This window comes from Pan paniscus, chromosome 10 (assembly GCF_029289425.2).
Source record: "Pan paniscus chromosome 10, NHGRI_mPanPan1-v2.0_pri, whole genome shotgun sequence".
NCBI classification, from domain to species: domain Eukaryota; kingdom Metazoa; phylum Chordata; class Mammalia; order Primates; family Hominidae; genus Pan; species Pan paniscus.
The window spans coordinates 37396799-37418280 of NC_073259.2; the positions used below are offsets into that span (position 1 = coordinate 37396799).

The window sequence follows — 21482 nt, forward strand, 5'->3', positions numbered from 1 at the left end:
CATGATGGAGACTTACCTAAGAATTCCAGAGAGCTGATGACCTGCAACTTGTTTCTCTTGGGGTTTGGAAGATACAGAACCAATGTTGTTTGTTTTACATTAATAAATTTGTCTTGAGTATTTTCCCTGAAAATAAACTTATTTACATACCTGCACTCACGACAAATGATTTTGATCCCTGGAGACCAAAATCCCCAGGCTGGGTTGGGGGCAGGGTGGGGACAGGATTTCTAGGGGAGCTGTCTGGGGTGAGTCCTCATCTTTCATTTGCCTGCCTTACACCGCCTGGGTGAGCCACCACTCATCACCAACATTACAAGTGGATTATTTCCAATTCTTGGCAGCTTTACCCATCAGGGCAGGGGGAGAGAGGGAGGCAGCTACCAGGGCTGTCAGAGGTGACAAGGCTTCAGGTTGGACTTGAATTTCTTGCATCTGGGCTAATTGCTGTGGTGATGCATCCACCTATAAAAATTACAGCGTGGCTCACCCAGGGACCTAGATTTGTTGCAAGCTGTGGGAGGAAGGAGAATTCTTCTTCCAGGTGGGTTCCTGCAGACTGCCTGCTAGGGCTCAGAGGACCAGCTTCTTCCCTGCTGTCTCCTGAGCCCAGTCCCTCTTGGCCGTCACATTCCCCTTGCCCTATGGCGGCCCTCACAGACCTCTCATTTATGTATCGCTGGTTCAAGAACTGCAATCTGGTTGGCAACCTCTCAGAGAAGTACGTCTTCATCACAGGCTGTGACTCTGGCTTCGGGAACCTGCTGGCCAAACAGCTGGTTGATCGGGGCATGCAGGTGCTGGCTGCTTGCTTCACCGAGGAGGGATCCCAGAAACTTCAGCAGGATACCTCCTATCGGCTGCAGACCACCCTACTGGATGTCACCAAGAGCGAAAGCATCAAGGCAGCGGCCCAGTGGGTGAGGGACAAAGTGGGCGAACAAGGTGGGGCGAATTACATTCTTTGGCTTTCTTGGTTTCTCCTTCTTCCTCTTCCTCTCTCCCGAAGCATCTGACAGTATCAGAGACCCTGATGTCCAGATTGGGTGGGAGGGGTGACGTAGGGAAAGGCTCCTGCCTCAATCTGATTGGAAGCCACTGCATGGTTTGGCCTGTTCACATGAAGGGGTGATTTCCCAAGGAAGTTTTCTGTCCTGGAAACTCAGAGAAACAGGAAAGAGGTCTCAATAGGAAGTGAGGGGGGAAGATGTGTTCTGTGTGTCCAAACCTCTAAAAATGGATGTGCCTGGCCGGGCGTGGTGGCTCACGCCTATGAGCCCAGCACTTTGGAAGGCCGAAGTGGGAGGATCATGAGGTCAAGAGATCGAGACCATCCCGGCCAACATGGTGAAACCCCATCTCTACTAAAAAGTATAAAAATTACCCGGGTGTGGTGGCACGTGCCTGTAGTCCCAGCTACTCAGGAGGCTGAGGCAGGAGAATCACTTGAACCCGGGAGGCGGAGGTTGCAGTGAGCCAAGATTGCGCCACTGCACTCTAGCCTCGTGACAGAGCAAGACTCCCTCTCAAAAAGAAAAAAAAGAAAAAAAAAGGATGTGCCTCTCTGATGTTTCAGCAGTCCTAACCATCAGCTCCTGGGGAAATAAAAACACATTTCTTGTTGGGATCAGGATGGGGGAGGGAGAATGAGACAGGAGGTTGGATCCCATGAGTGGGTGCAGTTTGTCTCCTTGACTATGTCAGGCAGGGGAGAAAGAGATCTGGTCTCTTCTTGACATCATGGTGGGTGTTGATTTGACTTCAGGGCAAGTATGTATGTCACAGTGGCTGCTCCTATTGGGAAAGGAAGCTGTGGACTGGGGCTGGCCCAGGACTGTGTGGGGACCTGCCTCATGCACTTCCAGCACACAGGGTGTGGGCCCAGGAACAGGAGGAACAGGATGGCTGAGTTGCAGAAGCAGCAGACTACAGGAAGTCCTCCCTCCTAAAGGAACTAGTCTGGAGCCCATGCTCAGGTCAGGGCAACAGAGCCCTGGAGCCAGAGGGATCCAGACAGTAACTCCCTGCTTGATTCTTCTACTTAGCACTTATCACTAGTCAATGTACAATAGATTTTACTTATTTATTGTCTGTTTCCTCTGCTAGAATAAAGCTTCCTGGGGACAAGGATTTTTGTCCCTTTTATTTACTGTACATCCTTAGTACCTAGAATAATGTCTGGCACCTAGTAAGGTACTGAATAAATAGATTTGAGTGAGCTAATTAATTAATAATTCAGCAAGAGTGAGGCTCTGTCTTCAGCAGGCTGTCTCAGCCAGTTCCCTACATTCAGCCTTGAGCCACTTGCCTTAATACCTCACTTAGCATGTGAGTTTCCTGTTGCTATTGTAACAAATAACACAACTGTAGGGTCTGAAGACAATACAAACATATTATCTTGTAGTTGTGGAGGAGTAATGTCTAAAATAGGCCTCACTGATCTAAAATCAAAGTCAGCAGAGCTGTGTTCCTTCTGGAGGCTGTAGAGGAGAATCCGTCTCATTGCCTTTTCCAGCTTCCAGAGGCAGCTGGCATCCCCTGGCTCCTGGCCTGCTACCTCCATCTTCAAGGCCCGCAAGTTTGGGCCCAGTCTTTTTCACACTTTTCTCAAGCTCTCTGATTCTCCGGTTTCTGCCTCTTTCCACTTAGAAGGACTTGTGATTATATTGGGCTCACCAGGTTAATCCAGGATAATTTCCCTGTGTTAGCTTCCTCCCTAACTTTAAGGACAATTAATTAGCAACCTCCATTCCACCTGCAACCTTAATTCCCTTTTCCCATGTAATCCAGCAGATTCACAGGTTCCAGAGATAATGAGGATGGGGACATCTTTGGGGGACCATTATTTTGTCTAAGCCACTTGGCAATATCCTGGTCTAAGAAACACTGGGAACTGGGGTGGGTAGGGGGATGGGAGAGGAAGTTCTTTCATGCTTTCTCATTGCTCCTGAATGGAGAAAGGCAGGGAGATTGGGTAGGGGCATGGCTTGGGTGGGGACCCCAGCCCTAGAGGGAGGGGTGGACTAGGATTTATGTTTGTGTTGAGACCTGCCCTCCGGAGACAGTGGGATGCGCCTGCAGAGTATCTTGGGGCTGCTGAGGCTGGGGCTGTGGTGGGAATCACCAGGCAGTAGGACTTGGGGAATCCTTGCATGAAGGAGCTGGAAGGGGTCCTTGAGGAGTGTTTAGAGGGGTTTACAGTGTGTCTTTAGCATCACCCTCCCTCTGGTGGAATTTTTTTAGAACCCCAATATGTAAAACAAATGAAAGGAGAGCTTCTCCTGCATTTTCCTCCCCCTAGAAGGCTTGCAAAATACAGCCTGGAAACAACCGTTTTAGTCCAACCTGATGAAGAGCCTGAGGCCCAGAGAGGGAAGTGACTTGTTCAAGGCTGGAGGTAAAACCAGGACTGGACCTGAAGCTCTTCAACCCTGGGCCCATGCAGAGTTGAATGACAACACTTAGCATTATTTCTTTCCATTTGTACCAACCTAATTGAAATATCTCAAGGATAGTCCTCATCACATTTTCCATAATTATTTTATTTAAATATTTTATATATTTATTTATAAATATTATTATTTCCTTCTAGGCTTGTGAGTTCCTTGAGGGATAAGATGCTGTGTTGTTCATTTTATGTCTCCTTTGCCCTGTATTTTACTTTATTTTATTTTATATCATTTTATTTCATTTTATTTTTAGAGACAGAGTCTCACTCTGTCACCCAGGCTGGAGTGCAATGGCACCATTATAGCTCACTGTAACCTCGAACAAGGTAACCTGTAACCTGGGCTCAAGTGATTCTCCCACCTCAGCCTCCCAAGTAGCTAGAACTACAGGCACATACCACCATGCCTGACTAATTTTTTTTCTTTTTTTGTAGAGACGGGGGTCTTACTCTGTTGCTCAGGCTGGTCTCAAACTCCTGGCCTCAAGTGATCCTCCCACCTCAGCCTCTCAAAGGGTTGTGATTACAAGTGTGAGTCACTGCACCTGGCCTCTTTCACCCTGTAATTGTCACAGACTAGATAAATGCATGAATAAATGTGTGAAGATGAATGAATGAATGGATTGATTTTGGTAGTATGTGAAATGCAGTTGGTTATACTTAAGTGAATAGAGAGGGAGAAGTACGATGGGGAAGGGATCTAAACATTAATTCATTGGTATGAAAATGAAACTCTTATCCCAAAGCTGATAGCTGAAATGCTGTTACCTAACACCTCGATTGTAGCTGGTACAGAGCGCCAGCTAGCCGGTAGACTTTATGTGAATCAGGAAAAAGTGTCCCTTCAGGGAAAACGAGTTAGTAAAAGACACACCTTCCTTTTATGTTATAGCCTGACAGGGTTATGTCTTGTGCACCTGCTCAACCATCCTTGAGGGCACTGAGCCGGTGGGGAGCAGAACTTGGTTCTTTCCCAGGCCCACTGATGATTTCTGTGTGGTTCATCTCACCCCCAGGCCTCTGGGCCCTGGTGAACAATGCTGGTGTGGGCCTGCCCAGTGGTCCCAACGAATGGCTGACCAAGGAGGACTTTGTGAAGGTGATTAATGTGAACCTGGTGGGACTGATCGAAGTGACCCTTCACATGCTGCCCATGGTCAAGAGAGCCCGGGGCAGGGTTGTCAACATGTCCAGCTCTGGTGGTCGTGTGGCTGTCATTGGTGGTGGCTACTGCGTCTCCAAGTTTGGCGTTGAGGCCTTCTCTGACAGCATAAGGTAACTGGGCCCTGGTACTAAACCATTCTGGGTGAAAATCCCGGAGATTAGAGAGGGTTGGGAGTGACAGCATGTGGGCAGGGGAATTCCGCAGATAGGAAGCTAACACAATAGCAGAAGGAAGGTTAGACCTCAAGGTGCTTTCTCCAAGGACCAAGAGCAGGGATGAGGAGAAGAGGTAGGGTGGAAATACAAGGCATCAGGTGGGCCTTCCCTTGAGCGGCACCAGGGTGAGTGAAACCCTGTTTGGGCCTGTGAGAGGAGGGAGAGTCCCCCAAACAGACAGACAGGGCTGGAGGCACAGGTCCCCTCTGGGATGTCCTTAGAGGAGCATGCAGGCCTTGTGTAGATCCACACCATTCACCATGTGGGTGTTGAGTGAGGGGTTGCTAATGGGAGGGACCTGGTGGGAGGCAAGGCTTTGGCCTAGATTCTCTATTGACTTCTTCCCGCTGGTTATGCCTAATGCAAATTGCCCAGAGACTGCTGGGCCAGTTTTGGAAAGGGCTGAGTCCCTAAGGAAGGGCTTATTTGCACAAAGGCAATGCCAGGGCCAAGTACAGGGGTGGGAGAAGCATCTCTAGGTTCCTGAAAGACCAGCCCATCCAGAGGTGACTCTCCCTGATGATTGCCATCTTGGTGCCCAGACTGACTGCAACTCTTCTTTCCCAGGCGTGAGCTCTACTACTTTGGGGTGAAGGTCTGCATCATTGAGCCAGGGAACTATCGGACAGCCATTCTCGGCAAGGAGAACCTGGAGTCACGCATGCGAAAGCTTTGGGAGAGGCTGCCTCAGGAGACCCGGGACAGCTACGGAGAGGATTATTTCCGCATTTGTAAGTTCCTGGGGCAGGAGAGGGGTCTCTGAGGGGGGCGAGTGGGTCTTGGGGTCATTAGCTGGCTTTCCATTTACAGATGGTGAGACAAAATGCAGAGGAGTTCAGGACCCAAGGTCACACAGTGGCAGAGCTGGGGTTTGAGAATAGAGAGCAAGTGGCAGAATCATCACTTCTGGAGCGGCCCGGGGAGTTAAGGGCAATTCAGCCCACTCCTGGCATCTGCCCCCACAGCATCATGATGCAGGGGAATCAGGTGAAAATGCACTGAGATAAATACAGCAAAGAGATCAAGGGCATGGCTGCTGGAGCCAGACTGCCTGGATTCAAATCCTGGCTCTACTACTTACCAGCTAGGAGACTTTGGACCTATTACCTAGTTTTCCCATGCCTCAGTTTTCTTATTTACAAAATGGAGCTAAAGATAGTGCCTCCCTCATGGGGTTGCTATGAGGGTTAGTATATGTGAAGTACTTTGCACATTCTGAGTGCTTGTTAATAAAGAAGAAAATGAGCACATGGGGATTTAAAAGGGAGGGTCTCTAGGCAACTCTCTTTCTCTCCCTGAGCTGAGGGTCTCCTGTGAATCATAGGTGTTTTTGGAGGGTAGAGGTGGGACACGGCAGCTGTTCACCCTGCTGCCCCAAAACTTTGTGCCACGAAAGTTGTCTGCTGGACGTCATACGTCAACAGAGCACAAAGCCAAGACAGCCATTTTTTTCACTTAATACATACACACTTTATTGCATTTTTGTTTTTGTTTTGAATCAGTAATACAAAGCATGCAAGGCTGCCATGTCCCAAGCCTGTGTGGGGCTGGAGAGCTGGAGCGGACACAGCAGTATGCCTGCCCTTCACTGCCTGTAGCTTATGGCCCAGTAGGGGAGACAAACATTAATAGAAACACATGTGTTTATGGTAGCTGTGGATAAGTGCTACAGAGGAGAAACAGGGTTGTGAAAGAAGAGTGGAGCAGGAAGTTGCGGTCCCAATTCAGACTATGGTGAAGGGGAGAGCTTCTGAGTTGACTTTGAGGAGGAATAAGAGTTAGGTGTTGCTGGAAAGGGGAAAGAGGGGATGCGTAGGGACTTTTTTTCTGCAGGAAGGCTCTGAGGCAGAAAACTCCATTTGAGGAACGTTAAAGAAACCAGCAGGTGGGAAGCAATGGGAGGTAGCTGGGGTATACGGAATAAATTCGAGCATCAGAGCACACTGAGGATTAAGGGGTGAGGGAGAGGAAGCCATCAACGGTGAGTGTTAGCTTTACAGCTTGAAGAACATGGTGAATGGAGGTGTCTTCATTCATTGATTTAGGGAAGCCTCAGGGAAAAATGTTTGGAGTACTCCTTAGATAAATTCATCTTTTAGTGCTAGACATGTTAGGATTCTGTGAGAAGAAAATGTCTAAGGATTTACACTAGTTGGGACTTACTCAGTGACAGAAGATCCAATGCAAATTATTTAAGCAGAAAAGGAATTTCTTGCCGCACCTGACTAAAAAGTTGAGCAAGATAAGCTTCAGGTACAACCTGACCCAGACTGCAAATGATGTTGCTAGGACCTGGTTCCACCCATTTCTTGGCTCTGCTTCTTTTGCACTGACTCCAGTCTCTAAGCTCTCTCCCCTGTGGGAGCCACATTGCTGCAGCCTCTCTTCACCTCCACTTAGGGTGAGGTCTGCTGGGAAAATAGGAGAGTTATTTCCAGTACCTCTCCCAAAAGTCCTAATGTACACTCCGACTTGGAGGACCTATGGTGACCGCATCATGGGGGACCACAAGATGCACCCAACCCTAAACCAATCACTGCACCCAGGGGAATGTGAAGGTGTGATTGGCTCAGGCTGGGCTGTGTGCTCTGCCCAGACCAATGGACACAGTGTGGGGGAGGCATAGGTCCCCAAAGGGAAATCTGCAGCTGTTGGGAACAAGGAGAGAAGATGTTAGCATGTGTGGGGAAGAATATTTATCCTCTGTGTGATCATTCTTAGCAAAGAGTAGTTCAAATTATTTGTGGAGCTGCTCGGAGGCTGGGGTGAAATGGGTTCAGCCAGTGTCTGGAAACCTCACAAAGTCATTTTCTAAGTAAGCACTCAGGGTGAAGAGAGCTTGTAGCATCTTTAGTGTGGTCCATGAAAGAATATGTATAAAGGCAAACTCCTCCGAAAACCTTGTCCAAAAGCTAGTATTGTACTAAAGAATAGTAAGGATTGGGTTTATAAAATATCTTAGGCCAATTCACCTGTAGTCCACACCATAATTTCAGAGGAAAATTTTCAGGCAGTGGTCAACTACATTTAGATAAACGTTTTCCCAAGTGGTTATACTAGAATTTTTGCTTCAGTTGCCCAGTGTTTATTGGGATTCAGAGATGAGACACTCTCCAGGAAACTAGCAGGGAAGATGTGAAAGCAAATACACCACCACATGAAGAATCTTGCTATAATGGACATGGGTACAAAACAAAGCAGCAATGCAGACTTCATTCTGCTGTCACAGAAGCCTTACAGAGGTGACAGTTAATGCCTTAGTGAGTTTTGAAGGATGAATAGGAGTACACCAAAAGGGAAAGAGATGGCGGATGTTTCACACAAGAGGAAGGGTGTGAGCAACATTTTAGTGACGTGACATAGCATTGTATGCTTTTGGAGGCAGTGCAGATTCAGGCTTGTATTCCATCAGTCCCTCTAATCATGTTGTATAGCTCTCCAAACTTGTTTATCCATTTATAAAGTACAATTCCTCTCTCATGGATTGTTAGGAGAATTAAACAGAAATGCAAAGTACTCAGCTCTGCTACAGTAAGAGCTGAACAAACCTTTGCCATTGCCATTATAGTCTGGCAGGAGTGCTGTGGGTGATGATTGAGGAGGGGAGAGATTAGGAGTCAGATCATAAAATGCTTTGATTGCTATAGTAGGGAGCATGGCTCTTATCCTAAAGGCATTAGACAGCCTTGTAAATGGCTCTGAAATGAAGGATCAGATTTGTGTCACCGTGGGAAGGATAAAAAGTCCACCTGGGGGACTACTGCAGAAACCCAGTGAAGGAAAGATAAAGACATGAAGTTGTAAGTCATGATGGTTCTGGTGGTGGGGGGTGGCTATGTGACAGACAGAAGAGATATTTAGGAGTAGTCCTAGAGCATTGCTGGGTACAAACTCAGCCAGTTGCTGTGACTGACCAAACAGGCCCCTGGCTTGTAACCCCTAGGACCAGGCCTGATACTTTATAGACTTTGTCCTGCTTAATTCTCCCAATAAAAAAACGTTTTCCCAGATGCCCAACTCCAAAGCCTATGTCCTTCCTCACTGTGAAGGAGAGTGACAAGGCTGGATGGGTCCTTCAGTCTCCCTTCCTACTCCATGCCTATCAGGGTGCCCAGCACTGAATGGCAGCTAATATCTATTTGAGAAAACAATAAAAGCAAGTGCCTCATACCGTTCCCCATGTCTGGGGTAACTTCTCCCACCCCACTGCCTGTGCAAGCCCTCCCCACCTCTCAGAACCCAGTCCCCAGCCCATCTCACCATGTCAGCTTGCTCCACATCCTCAGCCCACAAAGGTTTCCCTGGCGCCGAGGGGGCAGAGAGAGCCCCCTGGGCATCCTGAACGATTCCTTCGACCCTCAGCCCTGCTGCTGGTGGCCTCTGTGCCAGCTCTACGGTCAGAGGTCAGGGTGTGGCTTCCTAAGACATTACTGCTTTATGGACAGTCTGGCTTTAAGTTAGTGTGGCTCTTGTTGAGATCCCAAAATGTAGTTTGGCTTTTCCCCTGCATCAGTTTTCTTTCCAGGAAACAGAAAATGGAGTTTCTCGGAGTCTGGGGTGAAGGGGACTGAAGTGACGCTGCCCCATTCTCACCAACCACCCACAAGGGTCCTGGCCCCAAGCGGGTGAATTCCTTGCCTGCCTGGACCATTCTCAAAGTCAGGGCAGCTTTGGCTTCCTCTCCATTTTCAAGTTTTCATACCTTATCAGGGCAGTCTGACTTTGAAGCACCATTTTCCCTGGAGTCCTCAGGGCTCTCAATGAAGCATGAATCCCCCTGTCCTGGGGTGAGGATGCAGATGAGGGCCTGGTGGGTGTGTGGTGTGGCCCTTCTCCCATTTATGTCATGAACTTTGGCAGACTTGTACCATTTGGGTGCTCTGTCCCCATCTCCACCCCTGTGGGTCAATGCAAACAAAACAGCCCCTCACATTTGTGAGGGCCCCACGAGGTGCTTGTCTATGCCTTAGATTATTTGAGTCCACAGTGGCCTTATGACTGAGGTAGGGGCAGTATTACTATTTTTAAATAATATTTTCTCCTGCATGTTTTTGTTTAAATGTGGGAACTCTAGGAAGTACATAGAAGAAAAAAAAAAGGGGCTGTCTTCCCATCATGTTTGCTATTCTGTACTCCCCCAGTGTCTACCCTGCTGTTAATCATCTTTGTTATTCTCCAGGACAGATATTTTTTGAGATGGAGTCTCACTCTGTTGCCCAGGCTGGAATGCAGTGGCGCGATCTTGGGTCACTGCAACCTCCCCCTCCTGAGTTCAAGTGATTCTCATGCCTCAGCCTCCTGAGTAGCTGCGATTATAGGCACACGCCACCACGCTCAGCTAATTTTTGTATTTTTAGTAGAGACAAGGTGTCACCATGTTGGCCAGGCTGGTCTCGACCTCCTGACCTCAGGTGATTGGCCTGGCTTGGCATCCCAAAGTACTGGGATTACAGGCCTGAGCCACTATGCCCAAACTTTAGGAAAGATAGTATTATCTCCATTTTATAGATAATAAAAGTTTAAGCTCAAAGTCATATAACTAATAAGTGGCACAGTTATCAGAAGAATGTGCACAGTTCTTCTCATCACCAGTCTAATGCAATAGTAGGACTTCAATGCACAATTGTTAAATTCAGAAAGATAAATAAGATTATTTATTTATTTATTTATTTATTTATTTATTTATTTTGAGACAGAGTGTCATTCTGTCTCCCAGGCTGGAGTGCAGTGGTGTGACCTCGGCTCACTAAAACCTCAGCCTCCTGGGTTCAAGTGGTTCCCATATCTCAGCCTCCCGAGTAGCTGGGATTACAGGCATGTGCCACCACGCCCAGCTGATTTTTATATTTTTAGTAGAGATGGGGTTTCACCATGTTGGCCAGGCTAAGATTATTTATAATAGTCTTATAAATGTGTGTTTGTATAAGGGACCACCTGGAGGGTGTGGCAGACCTGCCTGAAATGTTAGATCAGGGATCTGATGGAAAGGGAACTTGGACGGAATTTGGAAGAAGCCATCTTTTATGAAGAATAACAGAGCCTTTTTCCCCTCTCTGCCCTCAAACAGATACTGACAAGTTAAAAAACATAATGCAGGTGGCAGAGCCCAGAGTCAGAGATGTCATCAACAGCATGGAGCATGCTATTGTTTCCCGGAGCCCTCGCATCCGCTACAACCCTGGCCTGGATGCCAAACTCCTCTACATCCCTCTGGCTAAGCTGCCCACCCCTGTGACAGATTTCATCCTAAGCCGGTACCTTCCAAGGCCAGCGGACAGTGTCTAAACTGGGGAGGATCAATGGGTCAGTGGAGCCTAGAAGTGGGGGAGGAAGGAAGGACCGTGGGGTCACAAAAGGTGGTATCGGATATCCTGGGGGCATTGGCTGCAAAGGAAGCTTGGCTCAGCTGACACCCACTGCTGTCGAATTTACCAGTAACTTCTAACAGAAGGTGAATGCCTCTTCCCACCCTCTGGGACCCCACAGAAACCTGAGGTGGTCTTTGCAGGTTCAGCGATCTGCAGCAATGGCTCCAAGGACATCTGTCACCCAATCAGGATACAGCTTTTTCTGGTCCTGGAAAAGTCATGGAGAAGAAAACCAACTCCTGTGGAATCATGAGCCCCTTTCAGTTATCACTGCCACTGAGAAATACTGTGGGATAATCTCGCCTCCAGGAGAATCTAACCACCTTCCTACTGGGTCCCTCAATATGCATAACTTCATTCACATAACCCATTACTGAAGTATGCAGTAGGGCAGATAGGGAGTGCAAGATTAAATCAGACAAAAGTTTAAAATATTTTCTTTCTTTTTAGATTCTTCTATCTATAGGTTATTGGGATCCACATGAAATAACATTCATTTATTTAATCACCATTAAGTAATTTTTCAAATATTTATTGAGTGCCTACTACCTACCGGGCACTTTGTAGGTGCTGGGGGAATATAAAGATGATTAAATCATGGTCTTGGTTTTTTATTGTTTAGTTTGTGTTTTGCTTTGCTTTGTTTTAGCACAATATCTAGTAGCTGAGTTAGGACAAACAGCGATAGAAGGAATAGAAATCAGAAAACAAATTTTTAGAGCTATGAAGGACCCTGGAGGTCTTCATCCAATACTTCACAAGCTTGGCTGTACCTTGTATCACCCAGTCAATTAAAAAATACAGACTCTTGTGCCAATATTAGAAAATCTGATTCAGTAGGACTGAGATAAGGTCCAGAAATATGTGTTTATAACAAGGACCTATATGATTCTGATGCACCCGAGCAACTTGGAGCCACCAATAATTCCATAGAATAAGTAACTTAACACTCAGAGGGGGAAGTGACCTACCCAAGCCCCCAGTTTAGTAACTAAGACAAGGATAGAAATGAGGCATTCGGACTCCCAGACCAGAATTATTTTTCAATTATAGGAAAATCAATTTCTCAAATTAGTAACATTGTCAAATAAGTCATTGAACTAATTTTTTTAAAAAAAGACTTAAACTCCTGGGTCATATGAAATTCTGTTGAAGAGACTTTTTTTTTATCTTGATAAATGGTCATGTAATAAAGGTCAAATATGATTTTTTTAACTAAAATATCTTTAATTTGGGTCTCCTTAACATCTGAAAATAATAAAATATAATCCAGGTACATCTGCAAAGACTCCAAATAAGGTAACACTCACGGGTTCCAGGGGTTAGCTTATAGATATATCTTTAGGGAGCTACCGTGCAACTCACTACAGTTTGTTGTTTGCAGCACTTCTATTCCTGGCACCAAATTCTAAATCAGATAGAATGCATTCAACAAGTAACAGAAAAACCAACTCACATTGGCTTAGACAATGAAGAGTGAGGGCAGGGCCCAGTGGCTGAATGATGGCATTGAGGCTGTAGGCTCTTTCTACTTCTTTGCTCCGCTGCCCACAGTTTTATCTTTACCCTTTGTTGTTGTGGTGTGACTGCCAGGCAAAGGGAACTCTACATTTCCTCATTCACAACTTATAGAAGAAGAAAGAGCCTACCTTTCCACAGCATTCAACATTGAAGAAGTTTCTTTCTTAGAGCCCGCATCATGTATATACTTGACTCTCATTGGCCCAAATTGGTTTAGGCTTGTCCACCCCTGGCAAAGAGGTAAATTGCCATGAATTGCTTAGATTAATCACGGGACAGATGGGATGTTAGGAAATCAGTCACAATGTCTACTACCTTGGAAAATGCAAAACTCAGACATTATGCTGTTGAGAGGGTTGAACAAACGTCAAAAATAAATTTTCTGAAGACACAAAAATTTACTAAGGGGAAACTGGCTAGGTAATATTTTGAGATAGTAATTTACACTTTTTCATTCCTCCCTGTTTTTTTTATTTCCCCTTCTTCCATTCAAATAGCCAATTTGGTACTTCTTTACCTAGGGTGAGATGTTTGATGGGATAAAACACATAAATTTCCTGCACTTTCTCCAGCTTTAGTTTCCCCCAACCCTGATATATTTAGAAAAATTATAGAGTTTTGGGAAAGAAGTAAAACAGAATGTGACTTATGGGTGTACCAAATGACTCAGAGAAACAGAGACTTTCCCCTATGACAAAGAGATTCACTCTGATGAGATAAGAAGGTGATGTTTGGGGTTCCCAGGACAGGAGGGACCAGGGCCCACTTTCTGGAGCACCTTGGGGGCACACCATGGGGAGGTGACAAGACTCAAGAGAGTCACAGCTACATTGTATGTTTAGGCAGATTAGACTTCAGATGACCTCACAGGAGACTCATGTGTCCCACCATGGCAGGAAGGTAGTAGAAATTTGCTAGATATAAAGGGCATGTAGACTGGAACAGCAGACACTAAAGTGGTAACCTTTAGAAGATAGAAGAATTAATTTTTTGGTCTGAGGGCCATCTCTCCACCTCATCATTAATAGCTGAGGTATTTTTTGAACTTATGAGCTGAGATTCATATATGCTCCAGAGTTACATTTTGGTTGATTTCATATTAGGACCATCACCTTTCTTATATAACTTTTGTATTTTCCTGGAGTTTTGAATTGCCTTTTCTTGTTCATTTATTCAGCTTCTTAATCATTTTTATCTCCATTTTTAAAGTAGGGGAGTAATGTGATCTGATTTATTTATTTTTTATTTTTTTTATTTTTTGGATTTCCAAATATTTTTGAGGACTTTCTAGTTTTCTTTTTTATTTATTTATTTTTTTAATTTATTTTTTTATAGTATTTATTGATCATTCTTGGGTGTTTCTCGGAGAGGGGGATTTGGCAGGGTCACAGGACAATAGTGGAGGGAAGGTCAGCAGATAAACATGTGAACAAGCGTCTCTGGTTTTCCTAGGCAGAGGACCCTGCGGCCTTCTGCAGTGTTTGTGTCCCTGGGTACTTGAGATTAGGGAGTGGTGATGACTCTTAAGGAGCATGCTGCCTTCAAGCATCTGTTTAACAAAGCACATCTTGCACCGCCCTTAATCCATTTAACCCTGAGTGGACACAGCACATGTTTCAGAGAGCACGGGATTGGGGGTAAGGTTATAGATTAACAGCATCCCAAGGCAGAAGAACTTTTCCCAGTACAGAACAAAATGGAGTCTCCCATGTCTACCTCTTTCCACACAGACACAGCAACAACCCGATCTCTCTCTCTTTTCCCCACATTTGCCCCTTTTCTATTCAACAAAACTGCCATCATCATCATGGCCTGTTCTCAATGAGCTGTTGGGTACACCTCCCAGATGGGGTGGTGGCGGGGCAGAGGGGCTCCTCACTTCCCAGACGGGGCGGCTGGGCAGAGGCGCCCCCCACCTCCCAGATGGGGTGGCTGGCCGGGCGGGGGCTGCCCCCACCTCCCTCCCAGACGGGGCAGCTGGCCGGGCGGGGGCTGCCCCCGACCTCCCTCCCGGACGGGGCGGCTGGCCGGGCAGGGGCTGCCCCCCACCTCCTGGACGGGGCGGCTGCCGGGCGGAGACGCTCCTCACTTCCCAGACGGGGTGGCTGCCGGGCAGAGGGGCTCCTCACTTCTCAGACGGGGCAGCTGCCGGGCGGAGGGGCTCCTCACTTCTCAGACAGGGCGGCCGCTGGGCAGAGGGCTCCTCACTTCTCAGACAGGGCGGCTGGGCAGAGACGCTCCTCACCTCCCAGACGGGGTCTCGGCTGGGCAGAGGCGCTCATCACATCCCAGACGGGGTGGCAGGGCAGAGGCACTCCCTACATCTCAGATGATGGGCGGCTGGGCAGAGATGCTCCTCACTTCCTAGACAGGATGGCGGCCGGGAAGAGGCACTCCTCACTTCCCAGACTGGGCAGCCAGGGCAGAGGGGCTCCTCACATCCCAGATGATGGGCGGCCAGGCAGAGACGCTCCTCATTTCCCAGATAGGGTGGCGGCCGGGCAGAGGCTGCAATCTCGGCACTTTGGGAGGCCAAGGCAGGCGGCTGGGAGGTGGGGGTTGTAGCGAGCCGAGATCACACCACTGCACTCCAGCCTGGGCAACATTGAGCACTGAGTGAGCGAGACTCTGTCTGCAATCCCGGCACCTAGGGAGGCCGAGGCTGGCAGATCACTGGCAGTCAGGAGCTGGAGACCAGCCTGGCCAACAAGGCGAAACCCCATCTCCACCAAAAAAATACGAAAACCAGTCAGGCGTGGCGGTGCGCGCCTGCAATCCCAGGCACTCGGCAGGCTGAGGCAGGAGAATCAGGCAGGGAGGTTGCAGTGAGCCGAGATGGCGGCAGTACAGTCCAGCCTCCGCTCGGCATCAGAGGGAGACCATGGAAAGGGGAGACGAGGGAGAGTGAGACCTTAGAAGGGAGGGGGACAGGGAGGGGGAGGGGGAGGGGAGGGAGAGCCTGATTTATATGTTTAAAAGATCACTGGGGGGCTCTGTGGAGACTGAAATGAAGAAGCAATGGTGGAAGCAAGGAGGCCATTGCATAATCCAGGCAAGAGATCATAGTGCCCTAAGCTGAAATGGTGTTAGCAGAAATGATGATAATAGATGAAATCAATATATAATTTGGAGGTAGAACCATTGATGGACTTTAATCATTAGTCAGTCTATCAAGAAGAATTTATCAAGCTCCTACTATGTGCTAAACGTGGTTCCAGATTCTAGAGTTATAGTGGGGTATAAGACAGAGTCCTTGCCCTCAAAGAGTTTACATTCTAACGGAGGGAGGGGTTGGCCAACGGACATATAAAAAGTGAATGAAATAATTTTATATACTGATAAGTGCCATGGAGAAGAGAAAATATAACAATGTCATAGATGACCAGGGAGGCTGCTTACCTTTTTTTCTAATCAACATTAATGAGGTAAAGTTTGCATAAAAAGAAATGCATCCATCTAAGTGTACCGTCTGATGAGTCTTGTCACATGAATACACCTGTACAACCACCACCAGTCAAAATATAAAACATTTTTCTCATCCTAGAAAGTTCCCTTGTACCTGTCTGCAGTTAATCATCCCTCCTCTCCACCCTGGCTCCAGACAACCACTGATGTGTTTCTGTCACTATAGATTCATTTTGAGGCTGCTTACTTTTTTAAAAGACCACTTTTGCTGCCATTGGGGAATGAATTGGAAGAACTGGATTGAAGAGGTGCAAGTCTAGACCTGATAAGAGAAATGTGACAATAAAATAATAGAAATAAAAATAATTGGCATTTATTGGACATTTATTCAGTCCAAGCACTGTGCTTAGAATTTCCCACATATTATCCATTCAATTTTATTTAATCTCTGCAACAAGTCCTGTGAGGTTACTCCTATGTTATAGAGGAGGAAACTGAGGCTCACAGAGGTAAAGTAATTTGCACAAGATTACACTGCTAATAAATGGCAGAGTCAGAGTGTGGTTCGCCACATGCTACAATAGCAAGCACTTCCAGAGTGCTCACCACATACCAGACACTGTTCTAAGCACTTTAATTTTCTTCTTTTTATTTATTTTACTTTAAGTTCTGTGATACATGTGCAGAACCTGCAGGTTTGTTACATAGGTATACATGTGCCATGGTGGTTTGCTGTACCTATTAACCCATCATCTAGGTTTTAAGCCCTGCATACATTAGGTATTTGTCCTAATGCTCTCCCTCCCCTAGCCCCTTACCCTCAGACAGGCCCCAATATGTGATGTTCCCCTCCCTGTGTCCATGTGTTCTCATTGTTCAACTCCCACTTATGAGTGAGAACATGCAGTGTTCGGTTTTCTCTTCCTGTGTTAGTTTGCTGATAATGATGGCTTCCAGCTTCATCCATGTCCCTGCAAAGGACACGATCTCATTTTTAAAAAATTTTATTATTATTATACTTTAAGTTTTAGGGTCCACGTGCACAACGTGCAGGCTTGTTACATATGTATACATGTGCCATGTTGGTGTGCTGCACCCACCAACTCGCCATCTAGCATTAGGTATATCTCCCAGTGTTATCCCTCTCCCCTCCCCCAACCCCACAACAGTCCCCGAAGTGTGGTGTTCCCCTTCCTGTATCCATGTGTTCTCATTGTTCAATTCCAACCTATGAGTGAGAACATGTGGTGTTTGGTTTTTTGTCCTTGCGGTAGTTTGCTGAGAATGATGGTTTCCAGTTTCATCCATGTCCCTACAAAGGACATGAACTCTTCATTTTTTATGGCTGCATAGTATTCCATGGTGTATATGTGCCACATTTTCTTAATCCAGTCTATCATTGTTGGACATTTGGGTTGGTTCCAAGTCTTTGCTATTGTGAATAGTGCCGCAATAAACATAAGTGTGCATGTGTCTTTATAGCAGCATGATTTATAATCCTTTGGGTATATACCCAGTAATGGGATGGCTGGCTCAAATGGCATTTCTAGTTCTAGATCCCTGAGGAATCGCCACACTGACTTCCACAATGGTTGAACTAGTTTACAGTCCCACCAACAGTGTAAAAGTGTTCCTATTTCTCCACACCCTCTCCAGCACCTGTTGTTTCCTGACTTTTTAATGATCGCCATTCTAACTGGTGTGAGATGGTATCTCCTTGTGGTTTTGATTTGCATTTCTCTGATGGCCAGTGATGATGAGCATTTTTTCATGTCTTTTGGATGCATAAATGTCTTCTTTTGAGAAGTATCTGTTCATATCCTTTGCCCACTTTTTGATGGGGTTGTTTGTTTTTTTCTTGTAAATTTGTTTAAGTTCATTGTAGATTCTGGATATTAGCCCTTTGTCAGATGAGTAGGTTGCGAAAATTTTCTCTCATTTTGTAGATTTCCTGTTCACTCTGATGGTAGTTTCTTTTGCTGTGCAGAAGCTCTTTAGTTTTATTCGATCCCATTTGTCAATTTTGGCTTTTGTTGCCATTGCTTTTGGTGTTTTAGACATGAAGTCCTTGCCCATGACTATGTCCTGAATGGTATTGCCTAGGTTTTCTTCTAGGGTTTTTATGCTTTTACGTCTAACATTTAAGTCTTTAATCCATCTTGAATTAATTTTTGTATAAGGTGTAAGGACATGATCTCATTTTTTATGGCTGCATAGTATTCCATTGCTCATACGTGCCACATTTTCTTTATCCAGTCTATCATTGATGGGCATTTGGGTTGGTTCCAAGTCTTTGCTATTGTTAAGTAGTGGTGCAGTAAACATATGTGTGCATGTGTCTTTATAGTAGAATGATTTATCATCCTTTGGGTATATACCCAGGAATGGGATTGCTGGGTCAAATGCTATTTCTGGTTTTGGATCCTTGAGGAATCGCCACACTGTCTTACACTGTCTTCCACAATGGTTGAACTAATTTACACTCTTACCAACAATGTAAAATTGTTCCGATTTCTCCACAGCCTTACCAGCATCTGTTGTTTCAGCACCTTAATTTTCATAACAATCCTGAAAGATAGGTGTTATTACTCCAGTTTTAATGAGAGGAAACTGAGGCCCAGAGAGGGTGATTATAATACATAGCCTATAAGCATCTGGCAGAGCAGATCCTTTGAGTTCTGTAATGCTATTATTTAATTGTTTGTCATTGCTTTATTTCATCCTGGGGAGCATCTCTGTACACATGCATTTGCAGCAGGGTTTTCTGGCCAGCAGCTGTAATGTGGCTTGCTTCTGTTTCCAAGAACTTTCTGAAACCTCTCCTAACTTGCCTTGTTTGGGGGCCTCTCATCCAGTTTGTTCCCCGTGAAGACAGGGGCCTCTGTCCTCCAGGGGCTTCTTCCTTTCCTGCGGGACATGCCTGCCTTTCTCAGAAATTTCAGAATCTCAGAAAGTTCCCTGGTCTCCAGTGAACCTCAAACAAAAGGTGAGGAGAGCTGGGTGCGGTGGCTCATGCCTGCACATGGACAGATCTCTTGAGCCCAGGAGTGCCAGACCAGCCTGGGCAACATGGCAAGACCCCCATCTCTACAAAAAAATATAAAAAGTTATCCAGTCATAGTGGTGAGCACCTGTAGTCCCAGCTACCTGGGAGGCTGAGGTGGGAGTATTGCTTGAGCCCAGGAGGTTGAGACTGCAGTGAGCCATGATCATGCCACTGCACTCTAGCTTGGGCAAGAGGGTAAGACCATGTCTCAAAATAAAAAAAAAAAAAAGAAAGAAAAGAAAAGAAATAGTGAGTGGAAGTGAGAGGAAAGAGGAATTCAGAGGAACATGGGGATCATTGAGCTCCTGCCTGGCTAGCATGTTTGGCATGTTCTTATACAGGAGCAGTGTATATACTGCCTCTACACCAGAGCAAATGGAAACAGAGGATTTTAATGCCAAACTTGGAGCTGTTAGAAGAAAAATCTGAGCCAAATTACATTGAACAGAGTTTGATTGAGCAAAGAACAATTTGAGAATCAGGCAACCCTGGAACCAAAATAGGTTCAGAGAGACTTCAATCCTGGAAGAAAAGTTACGGAGAGAAAAAGGAAAGTGATGTACAGAAAATGAAGTGAGGTACAGAAACAGCCAGAATGGTAATAGCTCAGTGGGCATTTGCCTTATTTGAACACAGTTTGAACAGTTGACCTCCTTTGATTGACTGAAACTCAGTGATTGGTACAGTCTGTTTTCACAGCCAATTAGGTTACAGTTCATTATACAGAGAAAACTTTATCCCAGACTTAATATATGTAAGGAGGAGCTTTAGGCTAAACTTAATTTAACAGAACAACAAAGTGTTCCTTTGAAGCCAAGCATGATGATTCACACCTGTAAACCTAGTGCTTTGGGAGGCTGAGGTGGGAGTAGTACTTGAGGCCGGGAGTTTGAGATCTGCCTGGGCAACATAGTGAGACCCTTGTCTCTACAAAAAGTAATTTTTTTTTAATTAGCTGGGCAGTGTGGCACATACCTGTAGTCCTAGTTACTCAGGAGGCTGAGGTGGGCGGGTCACTTTAGGCCAGGAGGTCAAGGCTGCAGTGAGCTATGATTACATCACTGCATCCAGCATGGGCAACAGAGCAAGACTTCATCTAAAAAAAAAATTAAACATTTTTTTAAAAACTTCCTTTTAGAATTTCTGACATGGAACATGAGGGGTGAGGAATGAAAAAATTGGGTGTGCATATTTAACAGTCAAGGACGAGCTTCAACCAGGAGATGAAAATGCACTACAAGTGGACAATTTTTGAAGGCAGAATTGAGGCTTTACTTAGGTGAACTATGAGAGGGCATTGTGTATAAAGAGAGAAATGCCAACTCTTCTTTTTAATTTTGCCAAGTAAGGAAAGATCTGAATTTCTCTTTTTACTGAAGTGAAGGAGAAATCCTTGCATGTGGCTCTGTCACCTTTTCTCTTGAGAGACAGGTGATGGGTGAGCCCTAGCTGGCCCCATAATTTGGCCCTAATTATGGGCCCTGATTAGGGGTCTGAGACTAGTTTCCTCTTCATAGCGACACATCCTTGGGTGGTTCCCAGCCACACGTCTCCTAGTTTTCTCATCAGACCGAAGTTAGAACTGGCTGTCATTGGAGCTGACCTTCAAAAATACTTGGCAGGTGGCCAGGTGCAGGTGGGATTACAGGTGGCTCACACCTGTAATACCAGCACTTTGGGAGACTGAGGCAGACAGATTGCTTGAGCTCAGGAGTTGAAGACCAGCCTGGGCAACATGGCAAAATCCCTACTCTACAAAAAATATAAAAATTAACTGGATGTAGTGGTGGCATGCACCTGTAGTTCCAGCTACTCAGGAGGCTGAGGTGGGAGGATCACCTGAGCCCAGGAGTTTGAGGCTGCAGTAAGCCAAGGTCACATCCCTGCATTCCAGTCTCGGCAACAGAGTGAGACCCTGTCCCAAAAACAAAAAACAAACAAACAAAAAACCTGGCAGGTGACAATCTGAAACCAAGGGCTTAGTTTGCAATTTGATCAGGTCTGCCTGCCCTGCTTACTTTTGGTCCCTTGCTTTTTGTTATTCTTTCTTCCTTTATCCGTGAACCTGAAGGCCCCAGTATAGCTGAAGGCTGTTGCTGGATGCTGAAACTTAACCTTTACTGACTATTTGATAGCATTCATAGGTCACCATGGTAATAGTCACTTTAGTTGTTTTTCAGGAACCTGGGCCAGCTCTTGTCCAGTTCAAACTAGTTGAGACTACTGTCCCTCAACTGGGTCTGTGCAGGTGGCCTTTTGACATTGGGGGGCCCAAAACTCACCCTCAGATCATGCTAACGTTTTCATTTTCTGT

At 46.0% G+C, this 21482-nt stretch overlaps 1 protein-coding gene across 1 annotated transcript; it reads left to right on the forward strand.

The window, feature by feature from the left end:
• Positions 1–497: 497 nt before the first annotated feature.
• SDR9C7 (short chain dehydrogenase/reductase family 9C member 7) lies at positions 498–11817 on the forward strand. Its single transcript, XM_003824902.5, has 4 exons — positions 498–945; positions 4465–4723; positions 5396–5559; positions 10896–11817. The coding sequence occupies exons 1-4, from the start codon at positions 645–647 to the stop codon at positions 11111–11113; spliced, it is 942 nt and encodes a 313-aa protein (XP_003824950.1). The 5' UTR covers positions 498–644; the 3' UTR covers positions 11114–11817.
• The last annotated feature ends 9665 nt before the right edge of the window (positions 11818–21482 follow it).